The 26,940-nt window shown below is 40.9% G+C and overlaps 1 protein-coding gene across 11 annotated transcripts in view; it reads right to left on the reverse strand.

Annotated features, from left to right (window-relative positions):
* The window catches only part of MAGI2 (membrane associated guanylate kinase, WW and PDZ domain containing 2), a 1,347,997-nt gene that overhangs the window by 134,778 nt on the left and 1,186,279 nt on the right, over window positions 1-26,940 (reverse strand). For all 11 annotated transcript variants that reach the window (XM_079931544.1, XM_079931541.1, XM_079931547.1 and 8 more), the window contains 3 exons: window positions 19,396-19,487; window positions 12,539-12,731; window positions 5,918-6,157 (listed from right to left, as the gene is read on the reverse strand). In XM_079931544.1, coding sequence (XP_079787670.1) covers window positions 5,918-6,157; window positions 12,539-12,731; window positions 19,396-19,487 — 525 coding nt within the window. The remainder of the gene's footprint in view (window positions 1-5,917; window positions 6,158-12,538; window positions 12,732-19,395; window positions 19,488-26,940) is intronic.

Raw genomic sequence — 26,940 nt, forward strand, 5'->3', positions numbered from 1 at the left:
GACATAGGATAAGATGAACAAAAGAACTGAAAGTGTTAGGAGCACCTTAAAAACATAATAACAAATGAAAGTAATGAACGTTTAAAATGATAACTTAAGGCAATGAAAAATATAATCCAGGCCTCAGACTTAACCAAGGCTTTTCACACACAGACGAAACTAACATAATACCTTATATTTCCATGCTGATTCATGGCATAATCTAATCTAGAGCTGGAAAAGGCTATTAACACCATCTTTCCTTATAGTTCAGATGAGGAAGGGGTACAGCAAGACCAAGTGACTAGCTCAAAGGACACGATAGTGGATAAGCTGGAGACAGGCTCAGACGTGTTGTCCAATGCGCTTTTCATTTAGTTTAAATCTCCTTGTATTAGGGCAAAACTGTAGAAGTCTTGGCTTTCGGTTTTAATTTGTATGTCTCCTAAATTCAAATGGCTATTCAGTGGCTGCACAGTTGGTGGGGTGAGTTTTGGTGGAAAAAATCTTAACTTGCTTTACTGATTGTTCAGTTTTATTTCATACTTATTAGGGAATTATACTTAAAATGTCTTAAAACACCTGTTAGATAAGCTTCTGAATGTCTAGAATAACTTTTCAACACCAGAGCCTGTGGACATCCTTAAGGACTTTGAGAGTCGTCAGGGCATTTTACCAAAGGTAATTAACTAACATCTTCCTAGAATGTCAGATTGCAGTGGGCGTTAGGGAAAGTCACCAGTGACCTAGTCTGTACTCCCACCTGTGCCAGAGAAAGTGCACAGAAAGAAACAAAGATTTTCAGCCCTGGTACAGAGCTGAAAGATTAAGAGGCAGCAGCGTGCTGACCAGTGAGTCATTTGCCATACAGACGAGGAAAACAGACTCGATGCCCTTAGGAGAATATGAATAAAGGAAGGAAGGGTTGAAATGACTGTTCCTCTACTGGTGCTGCTTGGACTGCTACTATGGCTGCTGTCCGGAGTATGTTGTACCTCCCAGTTTGTGATGGGCCTGCAACTAAATTTATGAATTCCCTCAACAGGCTGCCAGCCTCCAACACCACTGTCCAAGCTGCCCACGCACGGCTACCCCATACATTTCAACATAACCTTCCTCACAGGTTTTACAACAGCGGGAGAATCAGTGTCACTTTTATTTCATCACCTGTGTCAAAGCCCTTCTTGGGAACCTCTGGTGGGAAAGCAGGTTTTGGGGGCAGAGCAGGAAGCACCTGCGATGACGGTTATAGCTCTGTGCTCTGTAATAAAACCTGGATGTCGGACTCAGACCTTCAGCTGGGGAGGCCCAAAGACTGACCTGCCAACCCCACTGCACATGGGCACTGGGGCACTTTTATAGAGCAGGCATCTGCTCCACTCTGACTCCGAAGGCTACCTTCTTTATCCTGGGTACAAAACCTCAGTAAGTATGACAGCAGGCAGTCAATGGCAGCAAATGCCTTGAACCTCCCAAATATGCCAACGTTTCCAGTTTTGGAGAAACTTCTAACATTCTTTCCAACTTTCAATGTTTATCAATAACGTGGCAATGAACATCTTTCTATATAAATTTTTTTGAATCCTTTAAAGAATTTTAAGTGCAACTGCCTGTAATGGTTCACTCTTAACCCAGGCTCTGGTTTGCAAACCATTTTGTTTTCCCTTGAGTCCAATTTTAAGGTCTGAAAAAAAAAAAAAGCTTAATATTTTGGATAATGGGACAGAAATGCTCAGGAAGCTTACCTGTTCTCAATTTAAATCAAGAAAGGTATTTCTGCACCTCATATAGAAGGCTTCTAAGATCTGTCTACTCCCAAACGATAGTTGGCCTCCTGGCTTTGGGAGGAAGTAATACGCTCCCGAATTACATTAATAGTATAAAAAAGTTCTTTTTTATTTTGGGGGGAAATAACACTGTGAAAAAAATATGTGAGGCTTTGATAAAGAGCCCTACTAAACTTCAGGCAACAAATAAGCCAGGAACTCGACTTTTCCAAGTTCCCAACCGGTTAAACATCTGGCCTTCTTGGCAAAGTTGCCGCCTGGGCTGAACAAGCTGTGGAAGGGCACTCCTTCTCTGTCTGCGGGTGGGGAAGTTTACAGTGGGTTCTCCATCTCTCCTCTCTTCTCTGATCTATTCAACAGAGACATAAAGTTTACAGGATACCCTAAAAGGCACAGTTTTGAGTCTGAATTTTGATGTTTGCCCTGACTCTTCTTGTCTATTGGTTAGTGGTTTCTGGGGAGACTTCCAGCCTGAAGTCTCAGCAAAGGCCCACTGCTGGACTGGCATGGCTGCCGCCGCTGCTGCTCTCACTGCCCCCAGCCCTGGCCCAGGGGGTGGGGAACACTGTGCTCCCAGAAGGTCAGCACGGCGGGACGGGGAGCCGGCCCTCAGAGATGCTCATCTGCTGCCCGGATTTAGCTGCTCTGGGAGAGTGGCGGGCTCTGACTAATGGCTGACTGAGCCGACAGCAGCGTGAACTCTGCGCCCTCCGAGAAGAGCGAGCTGATGGAACGCAGTGATAATTCCTAGCAGGCAAGGTGGTCTAGACGGCAATGACCACATACTTAGTGCTCACTCTGAGTCAGTGCTCTTCTAAGCACTTCCGTGTACTAATTCATTCAACCCTCACAGCAACCTGATGACCCAGGTATTAAAATGATCGTCTCTTTACATTCAAGGAAACTAAGGCCCAAAGAGGTTGTATAACTTCCCCAAGGTCACAGAGCTAGTCAATGATGGAGCCAGGTTTCAAATCCAGGCAGTACGATTAGAGCACTTGGGCTGTTAGCCACGCCACTCCCTCGCCTAGATGTCATGGTGCCCCTATCAAAGGCATGAATAACAGCGCTCTGTCCGCTGAGGAGAGGATCTCAGTAGCCTGAAAAATAAACCACAAATGTGTTCAAGATCCTTGGGCCCAGATAAGACACGAAGAGAAAAATGACACCAGCCCTGGAAATGTTTTGCCTCTTGGATATCAGAACAGTATCACGCTCTCCCGGGCTCACAGAGCCCAAGGAGCCTTGATATTCTGGCAGCGGATGTGTGGCACAGGAGGTGGCACTTCGCCTTCCTCTTCAGAATTAAGAGTTAAAAATTGTTATGGAAGTTAAGCATGAAGTAGCATCAGGTCCAGAGACCTTTCAGGTGCATGTTGAAAATTACAGACTGTAAACATGCTCTTCCCGGAACATAGAGACAGCCTGTGTTTATTATATACACTATTGATACTGTGTATGGAATGGATAACTAATGAGGACCTACTGTGTAGCTCAGGGAACTCTACTGGGTGCTCTGCGGTGACCTAAATAGGAAGGAAATATGTATACGTATGGCTGATTCACTTTGCGTACAGTAGAAACTAACACAATATTGTAAAGCAACTATACTTTAAAAAATTTTTTTAAAGTCTCTTAAATTAAAGAGAAATAAATACGTAAAAAAAGAAACTAGGAAGCATCACGAACTCTAGAATAGATTTCCACTCTCCAGGGTGATGTAAAATAATACCATTTCGAAAATGGTTAGAATTACTTTTTTGAGGTCAGTCTAATGTCACTTGGTAGGAAGAAAAATCCACATTTAATTGTAAGCATTTGCACCTGGCGTTTGCCAACCCTGTCCACGCATGGATCTTATTTGCAATAGACAAATCCTCTGTGGCTTCCTCATGTAATAAATGTACGCGTGCACACATGCACGCACGCACACACACACATCCTGCTATACGTTTAGCAATAATGCTGTCACACTTCAGATAAAGCTGAGACCTTAAAGACATGCTTAGCACTTTCACTGTGGTAGTACACTTAATTTTATTCCAGTCCTTTAGGTATCCACCCCAATAAACAATTTGAATGCCTGGAATAGCTACAAAAGCTCTCTGTGAACATTTTCCCCAAGTGTAAATTATTGGAAGACTGTTTATATAATTCAAGAAAATCTTGTGTCCTTTTAATCTTGCTGAATCCACCACTCTGACAGAATCCTGCTTTTACTCTATGCTTAAGGACTGGATTTATTTCTTTACCTCATCGTGAAGAAAAAGATAAATGAAATCACACTTTCAGATGTACGTAATTTAGCCTCTGCACATTTTCACCTTTCACAAAGTTTCATGCTTCTATAGTTTCCACTCTTGAATTGGTCAAAGCTAAAGCTAAACAGGGCAGTTCTCTCCATTCAGTCCTGGTAGTATTTTGCTAACATTAACTTTATCATAAAACGTTCTTATTCATTCTCAACAATTTGATTTCTTGAGCATTGTTCGATACCCGCACCCCTTGCCATGTGCTGGGGACAACCACAGTTCATAAGAATTTCAGGACCACAGCATGACTCAATTGTCGTTTCTCCTAATGCTCTCTATTATGGTGTTTCCATCCACAACATTTCGGGCCAAATCACTTGTTCATGAAAAGTGAACAAGTTTTCCTATCACTTCTGCCCTACTGCTTGCTGGCTGATGAGTGACTTCCGGAATAGTGCCGCTGAAAAGGAAAACCACTGAGGAAGCTGAGAATCTGCAAAGATGATTGATTGGAAGAGAGATACGACCTCTGACTGTCACCTGTTGTACGGACTCCTGGAACCTTAGATTTGGAGGAATCTCAGAAGGTGAAATCATCTACTTCTCCCCCATCCATGACTTCTACCAAGGCACTAGGATCTCTGGACCCACAGGGCTGTCTTAGTAAGTTCTTTACTTACTTACTTACTTACAAATTTATTTATCTAGTTATTTTTTACTGAAGTATAGTTGACCTACAACACTATGTTAGCTCCAGGTACACAACATAGCGATTTGATATTTTTATACATTACAGAATGGTCGGCGCAAATCCACAGGACAGTGTTAAAGGTCTCCTAACTGTGTCTCATGCTTCCACTCTGGCTCTCTTCCTGCTTCCATTTTTCATGAGCATCTGGATTCATCTTTTAAAAACATATGTCAGGTATCTGTCTACCGCTTAAAACCTTCCAATGGTTCCCATGGATCTAGATTATAATCCACGCTTCTTTCCAAGGGTGTGTGAAGCCCTGCACAGCCTGGCTCCTGCCTAGCTCTATGTCCTGGTCTCTCGCTGCTCGTGTTCACTAGACCACAGACGTATTGGGCTTCTGTATGTGTATCTATATACACATAATCTGTATATAAACATATACATATATATTTAACTGAAGTATAGTTGACTTACAAGTTTATATTAGTTTCAGGTATACAACATAGTGATTTGATATTTTTATAGATTATGCACCATACAAAGTGGTAGTTTTATTGACTATATTCCGTGCACTGTACATTACATCCCTGTGACTTATTTATTTTATAACTGGAAGTTTGAACCACTTGATTCCTCTCACCTATCTCACCCATCCCCCTCCCACCTCCCCTCTGGCCACCACTAGTTTGTTCTCTGTATCTAGGAGTCTGTTTCTGTTTTGTCCTTTAGTGTGTTTATTTGCCTTGTTTTTCAGATTCCAGGTATACGTGAAACCATACATTTTCTGTATGTTTCCTGAATGCTGAGCACCTTCCCACGTCAAGGCTTCTGCCTGGGCTGCTTTTCCCTCAGATACTTTGTGCAGCTGGTTTCATTCTATGGAACAGAAGCACCTCTCCCCTCAAGTCAAAATTCCCACATCACACTGCATTGTTTTCTTCCCAGTTTAAAATGAATGAAGAGCTTTTATGGGGGCTGTGGGTTTGGGAGGACATTAGCTGTGGTCTTGCGTTCTTTCTGAGCCGAAGTCGGCAACATTTGGCTAGGCAAGTGCTAAGGATGCCTTATTTGTGCCCGGAGGCTGCGACTTTCGGGCTCCACATTTATGAATACAACAGTCCTCTGATCTACTTGCCCAGGATCCCCACCACCAGAACAATAAAAACAATAGCTCTTATTCAAAAGCAGGCAAAGCAGACACTTACTTATGGTGGATCCGGACTCTGGCCTGTTCAGGGAGCTGATGATGACAAAGCCGAAACCCTCGTTCTCTTTGCGGTGAATGACCACGTCGCTGGTCTGCAGGCTGTGGGAGGCGAAGCCTTCGGGGGGAGAGGCGCTGCTGTTGGTGTGAGTGTTGGTGTAGGTTGCGTAGTCGCTGCGAGGAGAGCTGTGGTGGGTCGACACGGAGCCTGGACTCCTCCCGTTCTCTGGGCAGGGCTCCCCTGGAACACACATCGTACACAGGCACCTGGTTATTTAGCAAGGGTCTTGATGAAGGAGTGCCTCCTGTGTACGGGGCACTATTCTAGACACTGGCATTGTCACCAGGCTGGTTGACTGGTCTCCATTCCTCCCCCCAACCCCCACTCCCCGGATGTGAAGAGTGTTTGAAAAGCTCCAAACCTGGCTATGGAGCCCCCTAGGTCTTGCCCCTTTCCACCCTTCACAGTAAACACAGGTAAAACCCCTCCTCAGCTTCCCCTGTGCCACTACTTGTTTATAACTTCTTCTCGGTGAGACGGCAACCCGCCAAGACAATGCCTAGTTTTAAATACCAGGCTTCTCAGTTTCACAACAATAATTGATCTAAGAAGATCACAGAACAGACAGACAGACTCTTCAATTGTGCTACGCATAAAACCCACTTAAAGAACTCGTAAGAAATATGCATCATCAGAGTTCACTCAAGGAGTTTTTTCAGTAGATCTGGGATCAGCTGGGCACAGGAATCTGGATGACGTTTCAAGGCCACACTTTGAGAAGTGCTGATTGTAGTTGGGGTTAACAGCCCAGAGGATGTCCACGTAAAATGACCTACCATAATTTTACTAAAAAGCCATGGGTTTATTTAATTCTGTGATATTCTGTTAGCTTAGAAGTGTTCATTCACTTTGTGTAGCTGGGAAACATACTTCTTAGTTTGCTCACTCTAGGATCAAATCTAACAATGATATCAGGCTGCGGAATGATGAATTTTGAATCTCTAAGGGAGGTGTTGGAGGCCTTGCTCATTTACATTCTATATTATTGTAAAATATACTTTATTGTCAACCAGATAAAGCAAGCCAGTACTTCCATGAGAAAGCAAGTATATTTATAGGGAGAAATGATAGAAAGTTGGCAGCCAAGAGAACCTAGTTTTTAAACTGAAAGTTGACCCATCATTCAAGAAAGAATTCTGTCATTTTACTATAATACCTAGGTTCTGGTATTCGGATAAAAAAAAAAAAAAAAACTTAAGCAGGCACGTGGAATACTGTAATTAGAAACAGGACCGTTTCATGTCCATCTTACAACTTGATTAGTGTACTCAAAAGATGTTTATGGAACAGAGGAACAATAAGATAGAAAATAATGATAATTAGTGATTCCTTTATGGGTCTTTAGACATGGTCGCCTATTTACAATACTGGCAGTTGTCTCATATGGCAAGTTAAAAATAATTAGCCGAAGTTCCAATGAAGGCTTTTAATGTAAGATGCAATTCCATTCTGAAATGAAAAATCATTTCGTTTAAAAAATCAGTTCAAAAATCAGGGAACGAGAACACTGGCTATAAGAGACGTTTTGTTACACTGATACCTAAAGAAAATGGAGCTGCATTTAATCAGATACTCAGATTTAAAAATGGTCTTTACAAAAATGTATTCATTTCTTGTCTGTGATTACAGAATGAATAAGACCCAGGCCACTGCTTATTACTGTTTGATCTATTTGAATGTTTCTGTAATATTTAATCAATCAGGTTTTAATAAAAGAAAACAAATGGGTGTTTTCATAAGTAAGAAATGTACTGAGGTGATAAAAGAGCAAAATGTCAATGTCAAAGCTTTTCCCTCTTTTCCACCAGAATTTCAAACTACCTGTAAAATGAACCCTCTCCACTAGAAAACATCATCCAAAGACAAGCTGTTATTGTCTTGGTGAAGCACATATCCTTTATCAGTCCTTGTATAAGTTGGAAATAAAGTGACTGGAGATAGTCAGGAAGAAGAAAAAGAAACAATTATTATGCTGCAACATTAAACTGAAAATCTCCCTGAGTTATTGGACCAAATCAGTAACTAAATGTCATAGGCAGTGACAAGAGAGATCTCATTTTCTGGCTGTCATATTTTAGGGGGTTGAGAGCTGCGGTTGTCAGTAAAGCAGCAACAAAGAAAAATTATCTGTCTTTGCAGAAAGTGGCTCGGAGTGGCTCTGCCGCAGGTTCCAAAGGGAGAAAGAAAGAAAGTCATTGCCTAAGTCAATGTGAGTGTCCCTGGGTGAGTGCAGGAGTCAAATACATTAACAGAATACTTTTCTATTGCTTCTGCATGTCTCTTTCAACCTCTAGAACAAAGTTCTTTATCTTTAACACCATGAGCACATTTAAAACCAGGGAGTTAAGAAGACTTCCAATGATTGACTTCGAGGGATATAACTGATTCCACTTCATTTTTCTACTTGGCTGGCTCTAGATCCAAATGAGGCTGTCTTCTCTCCAACAACACTTCCTGGTATAGGGGATGAAAAATGTTGTTTTAGAATAATCTAGTAAAATGTCAGGAAGTGACTAAATACCACGTGCAATTTTTTTCTTCTTCTTTTTTTTTTTAAACACACTAACTCCCAGCATCCCTGACTCATCCTCTGGCTCACATGCAAACGGGTGTACAGAATTCAGTCACTTAATATCTATTCAAGTCCAATAATTAACTTTTAGGTTTTAGCTTCTGTTTTGTCCTCACCAGTCATACTGGAAATCATCACTGTGCTGACTGGGAGAGGGTCTCCATTTGGGAAGGCAGGAGTCATTGATAATGTCCTCCAGGTGAGATGGTTTTGACTAGAACAGTCAACTGCTGGCCAGGAGCTGCTCCTGGTCTGCAGACCCATTTATTATTCCTGCCCAATGCCGGTCTAGACTTTGTTTAATAACTGTTAAAATTAATTGCCAATGTTTTTAAATAGGGTGATTTTACAGAAAGCTGGATTTCTAGTTTCTCTTGAAATATTTGGTAATAATCAACTAGAGTTGGGCAATTCCTGCTCCCTTGACTGAGTCCACAATGTGCAAGTCTCAGCTACTCCCCAGCGTCTCTTGCAAATTCCTGATTTACTCATTTACCCGTGGAGTGAAGAGCACACAGGGCCAAAGGGACTTGTTCGGCTGGAGCCCTTGTTTCCCTTCAAGATCACAGACTGGGTACCAGGGCTCTATGTAACCAAACAGACCTTGCCTGCTTCCAGGTTGTGCCTGGGCCTCTCTTCACAGGACTGTCCCCTGGAAGGACGTGCAAATCTTGTCTTGAAGCACGGCTGAGGCACCGGGGTATGTGTGTGGTAGATCTTGGACACGTGCACTGGAGTGTCCACGGGCACAGTGCACCCCTGTGGTGCCTGGCAGGCGGGGGTCCTGCCCATGTTAGGGGCTGGCCTTCCTGAAGGCATGTGAGTTTCTGCACTCCTGCCTTATGCTCATCAAGGCAGACACATTATTTAAATGGGTGACATGCTCATAGACAAAGAGTAAGGGATTGTATTTAGAATTGACAGAAAGTATAGTAACCAGGAGCAGGCAATTCACTAGCAACCTGAACGCTGGCTAAACTTTTCACCCAGCTGCCAAGAAAACCTTCCCTTTCTCAGTATCAGGCCAAGAATTAGACTTTGCCTTAGGTGTTAGGAAAAAAAGATGCTGATAGCTTTAAGATGGACTCTAACGTGTTTTGATTAAGTCATAAAACGTTCTTTCACATCAATTCTAGATTTACACTTTCGGGAATTCCTCAGAGACACTCTTCTCTCAGACGAATCGTATGTATTCAAAATAATGTGTCACTACGTTGAAAGTCTCAAAGTTGAATTATTAAACATGTAAATATTTACACTTTTAGTGTAACAATTAAAGCCACTTTGAATAACTAAATATCGGAGCTGGTAGCACGGATAAGGCACCTCTCAAAACTAGTTTAAGGTGCACGATCTGTGCTACAATTATCTGGTAAACAAAATTGGATCCATTACTGGATGTTTTCATCCTTTATCCTTTACGTTTTTAACCACCATTTCTCACTTTTGAGGATCTAGTTTGCTATTGCCTAATTGAAAATTCTGCCTTTCTATCTTTAGTGCGTACACTTTTTTTGGTATGTTAACATTTGGAGCAGGTTTTTATTTTAATTTTTGCCCAGTGTAACTAACCAGTCTGTATCTCTCATAATTAATGCTTTTTTTTCTTCTTCTTCTCTTCAGCATCAACTAGGAAACCAGTGCCCAGTGTCTTCTGAGGTGAGGCAGGACATTTGTACGAGCGGAGGCAAGCATAAGGCTGCCCACCTCTTTTTCCATTATATTACTCCTTTGTGCAAGAAGGTGGTGACACTGCCTGTCTCCTCGTTCATCTTCTGTCTCTTCACAGTCTGATTACTCATTTCCCCTCAGCTTTGAACCGTCTCATCATAAGCCAGGCTTGGACCTCCCACCGCATTTGCTTCAGAAACCATAATAATGATGATAACGAGAACCCTGAAAATGGCCTATCCACTGTCATATCCATTTGTAGCTATCTCTTCTCACTGTTGGAGAAATGGCAGCTATGAAGAAAGGCTGTCTTCCTAGGCCCGTTTAAAAGATCTGCTCCACCCTATTTCTAGGCATTGACTTTACTATCAAAGTATCCTTTGCTGAACTTAATCGTTTTCAATACTCATGAAGCTTTCAAGGAAGAGTGGGCTGAACTAACTTGGAAACTCTCCTGGTGTGAATGAGCAGTCTGCGGCAGAACATTTTCAAAAACTAAATGCACTTGGAAGCCTAAATGAGTAAAGTTGGTAAGAACGGCAGCAAAGAGCATCTTCACAGAAGTTACATGATCCACAAATGGCAAGAATACGTTTTTGAGGCATTTGGTCTACACTCCACTAGCCTGCGTTGATCAGAACAAAATTTAATTTACGATCATCAGCTGGTGGCAAGGGGAGCATGAAATCATGTTGGTGCATTAGTTTTCACACTTTGCAGTGTATTTCCTTGTAAATCAGTATTTTTAAACTTATCTTTGGGTTACAGAACAAATACCACCGCAAACTTTTTATTAAAAATCACTTTGGAGTGTGAGAGACAGTTAAATGTTAACTGAGCAAACCCTGTCTTCCTCGGGGCATCTCGCCCAAGGTTAAGGCATAATTCAAGGTGTTTTACTTCACTGGGTCAAGTGGTCCATGAATTCCTGAAGACAATGGCACCTCTTAGCAAAACCTCCATCATACGAGATCGATAGCAGGTCTCTACAGGCGAGGGCTCGTAATTCTTCTGACTTACCCTTAAGTGATAGGTCCTGCTCAAAATCTAGTTTCTACACGACTTGACTAGAAAAGGATTTTTAGTTCGACTAATAAACCTCATCCTCTCGAGTGATTCACAGCTGTGATTAGCTGGTGGCCCTTTTTTTAAAAATTCAAATGTGTTACGACACTAGCACATATGGAAGACGCCTTATGTTAGGGAGTGACATTTGCTAAAGGTTGGTCTAATGGCTTTGAATCCACTGGACAGGGGGTTGGTGGTAAAGAAAGAAGCACTGGCTGGGGAGATGGGTCTCTGCACGATCACTGACTCACTGCAGACCACCACGACATCTACTGAAACTCTGGGCCTCAGTTTGTCATCTGTAACACAAGGGAGTTCACGTTGCTCTTTCTAAGGTCCCTCCTAATTCTAGTATTGATCACTGTGTATGAGGAGCAGTCCAGGGCTGAGTAGAGAGGCCAGCAGGCCACCGGGGCAGGTGACGACGGAACATCTTTGGCACTGTCGCTCCTGTAATTCACAGGGCAAAGAAAGCACAGGCGGTTTGGGACAATATTCCCAATATTACTGAGAGCTCAGAGGATAAAAAACAGTATAATGCTTGTAATGGACATATGCCTTATAAACAGAAATCTTTTTTGGGGGGGTTGAGAGATGGTAAAGAGAGCTAAATTGAATCATATGACTAAGAGGGCTGACTTTTAAAAGTATTCCTTTGGTGGATTCTTGTATGAAGCTGTAAAGGTTGTAAAGGGAATAATTACTTCTAATTTCTCTGTTTCATAACTTTGGAGTTATATGAATTGTGCTTTCTCAGAGTGACATATAGCTGTATTTTTCTAAATCAGAGTAGTCATTTCATTGTTACCATTTATCAGGCTCTATAAAGGAAGTTAATTTTCCATCCTAGTTGCCTTTTTATGGTATCAAAATGCTGTGTTTCTTGGCTTGTAAACACAATGAGGAACATTTTCAAAAGCTATATTTTTCACTATTATAATGTTCTTCTTATACCTAGCATCTACCAAAAAGCAAAGAGCATGCATATCTTAAATTAGCTGCAGGCTTTGCTAGAAATTTTTAATGACTCCATGGAAAATGTCAGCCTCAAAGATGGCTTAGAAATGTACTAGCGGGGTGAAAATCTGCACTTTCAACATCATAGTTACATCTGGCATAGCGAGGTTGGTCTTTTCCCTCATGTAATATAGAAACTGATTTAAAATGTTGTCTCCAGTGTCCTGACCCTGACTCACAAAAGCATCTCACCACCTAACCCGCAACTCTTGCTGCTGGTTCGAGTTACATACCTCCACATAGCACCTTTCTTCTCACAGTGAGGTTGACCTGCCCGTTGCGGGCTGCATGGTGCATAAGGTCGATGACATAGCGGTGGGTCTTGCCAGCCACTGGAATCCCATCCACATAGACGAGCTCATCTCCCGGGTGTAGGCGGCCGTCTCTGTCGGCTGATCCCATGGCAATGACAGCTCCAATCAAAATCTAGACAAGCAGTGAGAAGAAAAGCATGTTTATGTTTCAAACCTCCTTCCTTCCTTCCTTTCTTCCATCTATCTACTTACCTACCAAGTAACTCAGTAGAAGATTTTATTCCCTGTTCACACCCTCTGCCCCAAATCTGAACATGTACTTGAAAAATGAAAAATGAGAGGCTGAAAGGATGCCCTCCTAACTCTTCCAGGTTGCTAACTCTTCTCAGAGAAATAAATGTTTTGGACTTGCTCCTGATGGCCATGAAGTCTGGAGGACACTCGCTAACTGGTTCATAAGCTATCACCCTTAAACCCAAATAACCTGATGTCATTGGCCACCGTACATGGGCTCTGAATTGCAACAAACTGGGGATGGAATCCTAGCTCCACTTCTTTATTTGTGTGCCGTGGGCAAGGCTTTTCAATCTCCGCAAGCCTCCGTTTCTTCACCTGCAAAAATGGGGAAATAAAATAACAGGACCTACTTCATGGAGTTGTTGGGAGAAGCGAAAGAAATAGTGCATGGGAAGCATTTAACTTTGCTCAGGGCACGTAGTGAGTGCTTGAAAAATGTCAGGGGAAACTACCTGCTGTATATTATTAAATTCAGATGAAGGTTCAAAGTGTTTTTTATCTTTTAATTTTTGCTTTGCTTTCAAAAGCTGGAGTTAAGGATAAAACAAAACAAAGCAGAACTCACGGCTGGCCTTCCCTGGACAGTTGACCTACTTTAAGAACAGTCAAATCTCCTCCAGATGTTTGCTCCATTTCTTTGAATACTTTCTTAGAGCACTTCCTCTGCACAAAGGATGTCCCCAGTTCTGCCTGTCCCCTGCAATGCTTCTGCTGTTTAGGCGGCCACCATACCAGGAAATTTGGAGGTACACATCTGGGAAATGTGCATATTGTTATAAATCTCTGAACCAGGGACTGTGACACAAGGCATAACGATGTAAGGTTTCCTACTTCCCATTAGAAACACTCAAATTAGTGTCCATTAGCAAGGCTTTTTTTCTTTCTCAGAGGAAAGGCAACAGCACTCAATATTTTAGTTTTGCTATTTAATCTACAATTTTTCCAACTCATGGACAACAGAGTTCAAAAGGATAGTTTTTCTTTTGCCAAGTGGCTTAGCCTCACAGCATCTAAAGGCAGTGGTTACCATTAGTCTGATAATATTACAGAGGCTATATTCTAGGTTGTATTTTAAGTCTATAAAATGATCCCTTGCTCACGGATTGATTTCTTTCAGGCACTAATTTCTTTCAAACCTCAGATCTGTGGATTCCAGTTAATTTGCAGAGCTGCTCCATCACGACCTGCAGCCTTGTGTGTCAGCAGGTTTGGCAGCAGACGATTCCTTCTTACTTGGTCACACTGCTCAGTGTGGCCTGTCAACACAGATCTGGATGCCCAGACCTCCTCAGGTATATGCAGAATTATGGTCTGGAGGGTTTTCTCTTTTTTCCCGAGGACTTCATAGCCTTGGTCCACTGAATAGCTCTCTTTATCCAGAGGAACGAAAATTCCCTACCACACGGCAGTTTTTTCCCTATTCTTGGGGGAGGGTGGGGAGTGGAGAGTAGAGAATAGATTTGCTTCCTTGTTGAATATTGGTGCTCTGATGACGGATTCATTATTGCTCTCACAGGAAACACATTGCCAGCCTTGGACTGCTGGGCCACAGCAAATGGCTGTGCCCATATGCTGTAGTCCAGCAGTCGGGCATGCTTCTGATATTTTCCATTTTCCCTTATTGTCCTGTCAACCTGAATTTATGAGTTTCTTTCTAAAGATATTCCAATCTATTCTTCAAAAGACTCAACCCGCTATGGAGCACTTCAAAGATTTATTAAGTGCTTTGTGCAAAAGCCAGTTAAAATGAATGTTTATGTTCCTCCACTGCCCCATGAAAAGCTGCATTTAGCTGGGTTAGCCCAAAGAAAATGCTTCAACCTTTAGATTTCCTGTATGCCTCAGTGGGAGAGTTTATAGCTAGTAACAGAGAAAAAATGGCTAGAGAAATTCTTAGCTTAATTACCAACATTAAGCTATAGTTCTGATTCTATAGCTTAGAACACTTTGAACACTTTGATTCTAACTGATGAAAAGGAATTAAAAAAACATGTTACAACTAAGAGAGCTACCATTGCAATTGGGCACTCTACAAAAATAGTAAAAACAAAATTTCACATAGGAAAATTCTCATTCCTCTCCTGCTGTAGGAAAACAGCAAAGATATACTCTTGAAGTTATCTTCTGTGTTACTAGTTTAATATCATCCATTAAAAGGAGAACCACAGTAAAACATCTGTTTTTCTGTTTTATTGCTGTGATATGAAGTACTCTCCTCGCTAATTAATTCATTTAACCAGCAAATACTCATTGAGTCCAGGGACACTTCTAGGTGCAAGGAATCCATCAGTGAACAATAAACAAAAATCCCTTGGGGGCTTCCCTGGTGGCGCAGTGGTTGAGAGTCTGCCTGCCGATGCAGGGGACATGGGTTCGTGCCCCGGTCTGGGAAGATCCCACATGCCGCGGAGCAGCTAGGCCCGTGAGCCATGGCCGCTGGGCCTGCGCATCCGGAGCCTGTGCTCTGCAAAGGGAGAGGCCACAACAGTGAGAGGCCCGTGTACCACAAAAAAAACAAAACAAAACAAAATCCCTGTTCTATAGAGCCATTCTAGTGGTCAGACAGTAATAAATGTAAAAATTATGTTGTATGCTAGCAGGCACGTACTATGAAAAAAGCAGAGCAAAGTAGGATGGGCGGGTGTCAGCTATGCGGCTGAGGTGGAGTTAGGGCAGGTTAGATCAGGCCTCAACGAGAAGCTGACATTTGAGCAAAGATTGAAGTTCACTGGATACATTTTTTTTAAAATTGAAGCTTTCATCTTCAAACTTTACTTTGTTCTATCAAATCTTACATATTTATTTCTAAATAGTGTATTCAATATAATACTTCAATACAGCTTATTATACAGTATTGTAAAATTATTAACAATATATATATTATTGTATAATCACATTGTATAATCCACCCTCTACCTTTTTCAGAGAAAGGTTGTCATAGTTATGAAAGAAACTTGAACTGAGCTCAGCGTGGGGAACTGGAGCAGGCATGAGAGCGGCTCGTCCATGAGCTACATATATGAGTTACACTTGCTCCTTCCTTCAGGAACTGCCGCTGGGAAGAGGCTGACCACGTGAGCTGTCACTGCTTCTGCCTCTCACGCTGCTGTTGTTCCTTAGCCTTTGGCCAGTTTACACCTTTGTGCCCTGCATTTCACTGCTGACACAGAGCTAGCTCTATGTGCCTCTCTATTCAGGAAAGAAAATAACCCACAACTTTTTTTTTTCCTTTAATTTGAATATGCTTTGTACACTTGACACATTTGAGTAGTTTATTTCCTATCTGGATAGGATAATCTATGATTCCTTCTTGCACTGTTAACTCTTGCACTGTTAACTGTTAAGTCAACTCACATTGACTTCCATATATACATTCTTAATGTTCATCTAAGCTCTCGAAAACACACTTCAGGATATCTGATCCTTTAAATGAGTAGTTCTCAGACTTTAGGGTGCACGTGAATCACACCGTGAGCCTGTTGAAACAGAATTCTGCATCTACCCCGAGAGTCTGATTCTACAGGCCTGGGGTTTAACCTGAGATTCTGCATGTTTAACAAGCTCCCAGGAGGTGTTGGGTGCTTCTGGTCTGTAGATCTAACGCGATTTGAGTAGCAAGGTTCTGAGTATTCTCACTTGGCCCAGTGGACCCAGAAGCTATGGTCTCACTGGTCACGTTCCAAGTCCACTGAGGGACTTTCCCTCGGGTGCCTGGCTTGAGCTTCCTGCCCCATCGTACTGATCACTTTCCAGGTCTGCTGAGTGCATGGCCTGGGCTCCCTGACCCATCAGGCTATACTTTCCTTCTGATCTTGCTGACCCCTGGCTATACTGGCCAGTGAGCCTTCCCAGCCAACACTGGCCTCGCTCTACTCATCACATCCCTCTGACCTCACTGGGTCCTTCAACCTCTGAGGACCTGCTCAGCAGCTTTCTCATTGCCCTTGGAGGAGTTCCTTATCCTGCCTCTCTTGCTTTGGCCCTGAAGGAGCAGCTTGGTGGCAAAACAGATCAAGGAAGACCCCTCCACACAGACACCCCCCCAAACAAGTGACCTGGCCTTATCTTTCCAACTATCTTTTGTTAAAAAAAAAAAAAAAAAGAATCAAAAACTCCACAACTTCACTTTATCTTAAAGGCTATGAAGGCACAGAACAAAATGATGTATTTGATATGAAATAACAGCAATTCACATTCAAGTGGCTGATATCCCCGTAAGCCAGGGGAAAAAACTAACACAAAACAGAGAACCAAAACTAAGCAACAAACAAAACCAAAACCATCTTTTCAGTCCTTTTAAGTCCTTTAATTCTTTCCCACACTACCTAATGTCAGTCTAAACCCAGCAGGTCTGATCTGCAATAATTACAGCCCAGGGTGACTTGACAAGGTGGCAAGCAGATTTCCAGCCCTAGCCTTCTGAAACTCTTCCACAAGTTCACACTGGACTCGCATGCCAAGGTCCCTGTCTATCATCGCCTCTCTCTTTCCATGAACAGTTTTTCTCCACACAGGCCTTTCTCCACTGCAGTGTTTTCCAAGCCTTTCCATCTTAATGCCTTCCCATGTCTTTGCAGCTCACAGCTGGAAATCCCATTATCATTGCTTTGTAGCAATTTCTCATTTCTTTCTATTTCTATTGTTAGTTAACTGTGAAAATTATTTCCTCTTGCAGGAAAAAATGCCCATATGCTTATTTGAGCTGGAGTCCTGCTGTTCATTATTAGCCAAATGCCGTGCTGTCGTGTTTAATGCGCACCCTGAGATGTCAATACCATTTTGTCTATATGAAGGCAGAAACCCATTTGATATAATTTATGAGACCTCCTGCGGGTGAGGACCCAGTCACGTCAGGCGCCTCTCCCTTTGTAGCACATCAGCAATTAACTGAGGCTAGTGCATTTTGTTTGTATATTATCTCTGGACTTACAGTGGAGGAAAGCAGGAAGGAAAGGCATATGGGAGATATTTACAGTAGACTTACCCTTCCTGATATAATCTTTCTGAGGTGCAACATTCTGGTCTTCAAGACACTATATTCTGGCTTTGAATGCTTCAGGGAGATTTAGGCTTCTGCTTTATGGTTTCACTGTCAGAATTGTAATGTGCAGCCTGAGCATGTCTTAAATCATTCAATTCAAAGAATAAACCAGAGTAAACCTAAACACAATGAGGATAACCAGCAAAACGTAATCTGAAGAGGTTTATCATAAATACTGAATGCCTGCCCACCGGAGGGGAGAAAGGACTCAGGAGTGTAAAGCCAATGTTCAGAAGGGCTGGGAACCCGGGAACCTGTGTACCGACCCGGCAGAAAGCTGTCCTGAGGCTGGCAGTAACCACCGGCTGCACTCAAACACCTGAGCTTCATTCTCAGCGATATATATTCCATTTGGGTAACAATTCTCTAGTTTCTGTGCCAGGCCAAGATCAGCTAGACCATTCCCTCCTGGAGTCAGCTGACACTATGCCTTTCCTATAACTCAGTCATGCAATCCCTTCTATCTCTGAAGAGTGGGAGATGCAGTCCCTTCTATCTCTGAAGAGGGGGAGACGGGCGAAGAGAAGACGGTGCTACGAATGTGGTGCTAGTTTACCCACAAAGCAGACAAAGCATGAGCCTACGGAGGTGGCGGGAGTCCAGCAAAGTAAGGACTGTGTATCTCAAAGACTGTATTGAAGTAAGCATTACGGGAAGCACTGGAACTTCGTTGTTTCCCCTTACATTTATTTTACAGTTTAATCTTTTACTTGTATTTATGTATGAGAAGGGACCTGACCGTATTTCAGTGCTTAGGGACCACTTATGAACCTTTTATGAACCTGACATAGTCACACTGGGTCCCACTTAAGACACGTCTTTTACAAGGAGTGTTTTATGGCTGTTATTTTAATACATGCTCACAAGTCTCGCTTTGCTGTGTTTTTTTTGTGTATTAATGAATATTGTTATTTTATGCAGTCACTCTGATGTATCATATATGTAATTTCTCCAGAGCCCTTCACAAATTCCCAATATTGTGCCAACTGAAGTTGACTTCCTGAACATCCTCTCATGGTAATCCCCTAATTCAAACCTGGTGAGATTCTGCAGCATTGAACTTGATTTTACTTCTGTTTATCCCCGTGTTTTCTCTCCCCAGTAGTTGTGATTGAAACCATACACCATTCTGCTGTTGCAAGTCATCTCCTCGTATGTATCTTCTGTCATACTGCATGTTTATCTGTGAGCTGCTGCCCAGAGAGACTAGGGGTCCAATACAAGTAACTCATTGAAATATTGAAGAGGAATCCAATCCATTTGAAGAAAGAGTAATGTCCCTCTCTTCATGAAATGTGCATTGATTTATGATGATATGGAAACACTGGCATGTTTTGAAAACTTAAATACCAAGAAAAAAACAAATAAAGCAAGCCTCAAAAAACTTTTACGTGAGTCCTAAAAGATTTCTTTTTGTATAGGATACTGAATGATTTTTCCCTTCACCCATACACACACAATATAACCCAAAGTGTGGAAATAAAGAGAATCAACTCACAGGCTGTCCAGGCTCATCTCCCCCGAGGATTCTGAAGCCAAATCCAGACTGCATCCTGCGAAGGTGAACATCCAGCTCCTTGTAATCCGGACCTGGCATAGAGGAGACCCCACTGAGTGATGAGTCCTGCCTCCCCCCAACCCGCGAGGGACTGAACACGCCGATGAGATGGATTAATTTTGTGGGTGTGATCAATGAGAGTGCCGTTAGAGTCGGTGAAAAGCACAGAGGATAAGAAAAAAATATATGGTAACAAAAAAGTAGGTATTCCAAAATTAGGTAGTCTCTGGACTAGCACTGACCAGCCAAGGGCATTACTAGGGTATTGCCATGGGCAGAAAGAGCACACAAATTTTCTGAGTGAAAAGAAAAATCAATGCCTCCGTAATTCTTCATCTTCCTGAAAGGATTGAGATGGCCCTCAAGAAGATTGGCTGTCACTTTGGCGATGTTACTCTGACTAGAACAATTGTTTTAGAAGTATGAGAGAACAGATGGCAACGCCCTGGAAATACCTGGTAAAGGACTACTTAGTAATTTACTAGTAGCTGTTTATGACTTGATGTGTCCCATTTAGTGTGTGTAGGGGAGGGGGATGTAAACTTACACCTCATAGAAGGTGTCTCTTTTAAAATTGTTAAAGTTAGAAAATAGAAAATCTGAACTTTTCTCTATTGAGGTTTGGGTGAAGTTTTGATTTTCTGACAAACTCCTTTAGGTTTTTCATAACTCAGGGACAGAAATTTGCCTGGGTCTAAGTGAACTCTTATCCCCCGAACATTTTAAAATGTGGAAGCCACTAGTGGATTCACTACTGACTCTGTAAACATATTCAAAATAAACTAGACAAGGGATATTTTTCTGTAGTTAGCTGAAAGAACAGAAATGTACTTAAAAATAAGCTGGGAAACTCTTGTCATTTTTTTTTCCAACCCTAGAATAAACTAAAACCATAAGAAATATTTTAACTTTTTAAAGAGAATATGATTTAAATATGATTTAACCTTACCCCCAGCCCCTGGCCCTTTGAACCTTCCCCAGGGGCAAATATCTCAATCATGACGGGGCTGTGTATACTTTCAAGGCCACTGTTAGGATGTTAATCAATGATTAGCAACTTTGGGGAATGCTTATTAATGCCATCCTTTGCTTAAGAAGTATTTAGTGATCTTTGGGCCTTAATGGTTTAAAGGAGGTATTAGAACTGATAGATGCAAGTATTAAGTTAAATTCTCCTTGCTTAAGCAGGATGGTTTTGGAAATTGGGATGGGATTTCAGAGGAGAATCCTCATGAGACAGGAAGCTTATGTCTGAGCCATCTGGGTATACAGTAATAGCCATAGTTGAGAGAGACACTCAATAAGTGATGGCCACGCAAATCTTTTCCAGACTCTACAGTAAGTGGAGCTGCTGAAGTGATGCGGTAAACAGAGCACAACAGAGCAGGGCTTGCCTTTGTGCCCTCCAACCTGAGCAAAGCATTTCCAGTGATATGTGAAAGGCAAGTCACTCACTTCTGAAATGTAGGCATAAGCTGATTGTGTGTCTAGTGTTCTCAAGGAAAAAAAAAAGCTGAATCAGCCATATAAGTACATATGTATATATGTCCAAGTCACATCGTCCAAGACTCTATGACTTTCGTGCCCTTTTAGGACCAGATGCATGTATAACCAAAGTCTTTCCCATTCAGTGACGAATATAAAACTCGAAGAATAACCAACTGGATTTCCACATCCATTAGTCACCCTTTATGAATTGTATAATCATTCATATTTTAAAGGTACGACAACTTAGAAAAATTCAGTTCCTCTTAAACACTTTGTTAGAGTTGAGTGGTAAAAGGAGAATGAAAACTTTGCCCTACACTCTACAAGTCTCAACTGACTTTTGAACTCAGTTTATTCCGAGGTCTACAACATTATATATGAAATCACATATTGGGGTGTGTGCTAAACCTTCAGGACTCTGGAGGCAAGTGGAGCAGCCCTACAGAGTCATGGCAGGTACCTGTATTTCTCCCAACACAGGCAGAAAGGCGAGGGGAGAGGGGAGGGCGACAGATAATACCCAGTCGCCGTTCAAACCTCTAAAACTTGGTTATATGGCTGCTCCCATCAATCTCTTCTCTAGGTTCCTTTAAGCTTAGAGGACTCGAGACCATATATACGTAAAAATCACAAAGAGAGCACGATATACTTTCGACATTCAAAATGATACAGCTAGCGTATGTTTAACCAGAACCTTCCATTTACTTGTAGATAGTCTCATTTTCGCATTGCTGCTGAGTATGGTAAGTGAGAAATTGTTCCTCCAGTGGCTTCAGCACCAATCCATATTGCATGAGGAGCTCTACAAGGACTTTACCGTGTGATCCATTTTATTTGCTAAGGAAAACTTTCCCCCGAGGAAATGCTGAAATCATAACAATCCCAGTAATGGCATTTTTGAGATGTGCCAAGGTACAAGAGAGCTGTTGTGTCAGAGGATGCTGTGATTCTGGGGAGAATTGGAAAGCTTTTCCTTAATGAATGACTCAGGACTCCTTTATATTTAGGAGAAAAATATAGATCTATGTTTGCTAGTTAATTTTATTTAATTCTGAAGAACTCTGAAGATGTAAGCAGGGAATATATCCCCCCCCCATTCTTTGTGTGCATTTTGGTGACATTCCGATCCCCTGACTACTGCTCTGACCACTCTGATTTCAAATATAGGGTGATATATGCCAACCACGTCATCTTCACCCTCCGTTCTTCCAGGCCAAGACGGCCAGCTTCATGGCACATGTGCCCGTAGAGAGGCAAAAAGAGACCCGTTAGAGAAGTGTGCCTGCAGATGTAATTTACTTTTTATTTCTTTGTTAATTCTGAACACAGACTCAGAGGCTGCAGGGCGTGGAAACTTAAGAGAAATAGCCAACTGGAAAAAAAAGTTTAAATGATGGACTGTGCCTTAAGGCAGTTTATTTTTTTCTTTTTCTTTTTTTTTGTTATTGCTTAAGGAAAATAAGAGCTTTCAGAAAGAGAATTTTTCCTTTGTTTCTCCCTCCCTTCGCCCATCCATATGAGTCTGGCTTTAGAAAATAACTAACACTATATGCACATAGCTGGAAACATTACTTTTCTCCCTTCCTGCTTTGTTAGCTCTCTTGAAAGATTACAATGTTTCTGATACTCTCCTTTAGCTGCTCTTCTGGTCTGATGACATACTTAAAATGATTGTTATCATGCTTTATCTCTTCCCCTGTCAATGCAAGGACTTAAAGCAAAGAAATTCAAGGGCAACTCTTCACCCCACTGTTATAGAATTTAACAATCCTCACCCCTCTCTCCAGTTGGTTTGCAAACCATGCACCTGGCAAGCTGTTAGATGAAGGGGTCTGGGGGACACCTAGTGGGACCTGAGTCACTCTGGATGTCACTCAATCATGCCCCTACCAACATCCCTTTTTTTTTTCTTCTGTCTTTGTGTTCAGTCTGTATCTGTGCTCTTTTTTTCTTTTTCTTCTTCTTTTTCCTTTTCGCAGAACTGTGAGGGGTGCTCTCAGGCATTTCTTGGTGCAACTCAAGATGAGGCAGCCATTGTGAAGAAATGGACTAAGAGAGTCAGAAAACTCTTTGGACGTTGGTGTTCAATGGTTAGCCATGGCCAGTGTTGCTTGTTCCTTAGAAGCTGGGTCCTAGGATCCTCAGGAATTATGAAATAATGCATCTTAAGATCCTCGTCCCAGATGGGACTTCGCATGACCACGGTGGCAAGCTACAGAAATGGAATTTACAAGTCCTGATTAATCCTGGGCTCTCAATAATATTGAAAAAGCTACATCCAGGTAGCAGGGTAACCTCCGTCATAATAAAGAAAAGCAGAATTTCAAAAGCTGATTCTTATTTTGTACTAAGACGCCAGGAAGACTTCACATGCTATACGTACCCTTGGTCTAGCTTTTGAAAGACACGGTTCTGTGCACCGCTTCAGGAAAAAGGATGGGTGACTGAACACAACTGATTAATTTTGTGAATGGATTCAAGCTTCAAAAATGCAAAGAATGGCATTTTTATGGATTAATTTGGCACATGGAATGCTGCTGTAAACACGTCAATTAAATTTTGGTACTTGAATCCCCTTTCATGTTTTAATTAAACATAAGCACCACAGGCTTATTATCACATTTTGACACAGATAATGAATTCATTCAATTTGTCCTCTTGAAAAAGTATTAAATTTTTGGCTTTTCCTTGGAAAGCGATCTAGAAAAGACAGTACGAGGAAGGAATCAAGAATCAAAGGTGGTTATTAAATATGTCCCTGCCAAAAAAAAAAAACCACGTCCCTGGCATCTGGATTTCCAATGCACTCTAGATACAAAATGAATTAAACAGGAATTAAGTAGTTTTTATTGATCAAATCTAACATTACCAGGTAAATAACTAACACATTCTTGTCTTAAAATAATCCCTTCTCTCTACTTTTTTCTCTTTATACCTTTGGTAATATGAATGTGGCCAGACATGTTTTAGCCATAGTAGAAGCCGTCTCCCACTCTCTGTTTGGTTCTCTTCAAATAACCAAAGCTTTCAAATAAACTCAGATTTTCCCATCTGAAATACTCCCTTGCTCTCCCCATCCATTTCTCTCTTGAAAGAGTGGTCTCTACGGAAGCCTTCACTCTCTCTCATGTCTGACTTACTCCTGACGGTCTGCTTTCTGTTCTCTTGGCATTACTGAATTGCTCTCTTTAAGGTCTTTGATGACATCCTAATGACCAAATCCAATGGCCATTTTTTTCTTGTGATTGTTTTTCTTGTGCTTTTTCTTGTGATTCTCATTGTGATTGATTTCTGTGTCTCATTTGATACTGTCGACACACCCTTTATGACCCCTGATTTCTATTGTTTCTAACAAGAAAAGGTCTCCTTCCAGAAGGGATTTCTACTCTTGGTTTCCGTGATACGCCACACCCTAGTTTTCTTGTCTTTGGGTGGGATTGTTCATTCAAAGGTCCTGACTATGGATTCATTGCTCTTATTAACATTCTCCCTTGGTGATGGCATAATTATCTTTGTCTATCTATAATATTCCATATGCACAGCGTGTAGGAGTTGCTTAAATGTTTCTTGAATTTGTTTTAACATACTCGCCAATCTAGCGTACCTAATAAACCACAGCGTTATTCTTCTACTGAGTTTTCACTTAGCTTCATAATTACATTAGGACTTCCTACCGTCAATTTTACCTCTGTACCTAAGCACCTTCTGCAGCTAAAGTTAGTCAAATACCTTGTAATTATGATAAATTTATCCGATTCAAAATCATGACACATAATTTGATAAGGAACATTTTATAAATATGAGAAATAGTATAGGAGTTCTACGTATTTTGGATGGAGTCATAATTTTCCAAAATAGTTTCCTAACTTGTGTGGACACTGAACAAAATATTTGGATTGTTCTTTTCCTGAAAATCTGGATTGCATAGTAGTATAATACACTCAAACTACATTATAACTTTTCTCTTTCAAGTAATGTATATTTCTTGAAATGTAAAAATATCATTTTGCGCATATATCAAGGTAATGTAAGCTCTTGAGGAGTTCTTCTCTTTCTTCTTTTGTTTTTAAATAAAGTACCTTCAGAAGCTGAAATTTTCAAGAAATGTGCTTGCTGTGGCCAGGAAGCTGAGGTTTAGAATTCAAATTAAATCCTGCTTTCATTTTGCAGCTGTAATCACTAGGCCTCAGTTTTCCTCTGGTTATAGGATATTCTTCAAAATTACAAGGAGTTTACAGTCATATATTCTTATATACTAAGAATAATAATGCTTTAAACATTTTCAGACCAAGCGAAACAAATACTTTAGGCATTATTTGGGGACACAATGCTAAGCAGCATCTCCCGTATTTTCTACATATCCAAAAAAAATGACATGGAAACTTACAGAATGAAATGATCTCAAGCACATATATTCTCCAAGGGGTGTTAGAACATGCTGAGATGGATAATGAGCTGTCGTCATGGAAACACTCTAGAGATGTGTGCTGTGAGCCCACAGACCTGAAACAGTACTATTGTTATGAAACGTTCTTTTCTACAATTGTTTCAGTGTTCTCACTTTCCATCCAGTGGTCTAACCTGCTGTTCAAAGCACTTCCTAAGAGTAAGAAAATATGAATATTCCTTTACCTCCTTCATTTCCATAACATTAAATATTTCAGTCCAAACCAAATTAATAACTATTTTCAGAATAATTAGGTCAAAATTTTTCTTTTAAGTAAATTAATTTATTATAGCTAAAAACTCTTAAACTTGAAACTACGCTATTCTAACTTAAAATACTATTGAAATGTAGCACTTTATAATTGGCATGGTTTAAAAAAATTAAATTGATACAGGTATTTACTTGATGTGAAAAGAATTTCATTCTACATTAGCAATATTTTTAATAAGTCCTCGGAAATGTCTAAATTTCAAATCTCTTGAGATACTCTAGCTTCTTATTTCTATTTATCTAGTCCAGTGCTGTCCAAAATAAACAAAATGGAAGTTACACTGGTGATTTAAACATTTCTATTGACCACACTTTAAAAAGCAAAAAGAAATAGGTACAATCAATTTTAATAATATACATTTAACCTAATATATCCAAAATTATATTATTTAAGCATTAATCAATATTAAAAAATAATTAATGAGATATTATACATTTCTCTTTTTTTTTTGTACTAAGCTTTTGAAATCTGGTGTGGATTTACGCACGTCTTACAGCACATCCAAATTCAGAGTGGCCACATTTCAAGCGCCTAATAGTCACATGTGTCTAGAAACTTCTGTATTGGCTAGTGTGGATTTAGTCAATCTGGTGGCTTTCTTTGCTACCTGGCTTTCAATCTAATCTTTTACTAAAGCATTTTATGAAAGAACTTAATGAATATGACTATTTTCCTTTGTCTTTTGTTTGTCTGTTTCCTTGGCAGCCATCAGGCCAAACGTGGTGAGCCTTGCCCTCTACCTTAAATATGTGCTTGTGCGGGGTGAGTGAAATTAACATGGTGATTATATACTAATTAACTGACGCTACTCAGAAGAATGATTTGTTACACAGAATGGAAGACGTTGCATTCACAGGACTGTGAGTACTGAAGAATACTTGCCAGAGGAATCCATTCGAAAACTGGTCCTTGGTGGCACTTGTTCTGGATGGGAAAATGGGGAATTAAAATTGAAATTCGTTTACGGCATTTTAAAATTCATCTTTACTTTTGTTTGGTTTCAATTAGAACTCGCTCTCATTCTTGTTCTCGCGTTTAATGATTTGTTTTTTCTCTAAAATCTATGGAAGTTAGTGGACAGATTTACCTGGTTTTATGTACATGAATATGTCTGTAAATGTATTTCTTTCACATGCAGGCAAAAATCTGAATTCTTGTAGATCAGAATGGAAAAAGAGATCATTATTTCCAAACATTAAGCTCTGATTCTCATTATAAGAATGCTTATTTGAAAGTAAAGTCAATCCAGAGCCCCAAATATACACACAATAAATAAAGG

The sequence above is a fragment of the Stenella coeruleoalba genome (genome assembly GCF_951394435.1).
Source record: "Stenella coeruleoalba genome assembly, chromosome: 9".
Taxonomy (NCBI): Eukaryota; Metazoa; Chordata; class Mammalia; order Artiodactyla; family Delphinidae; genus Stenella; species Stenella coeruleoalba.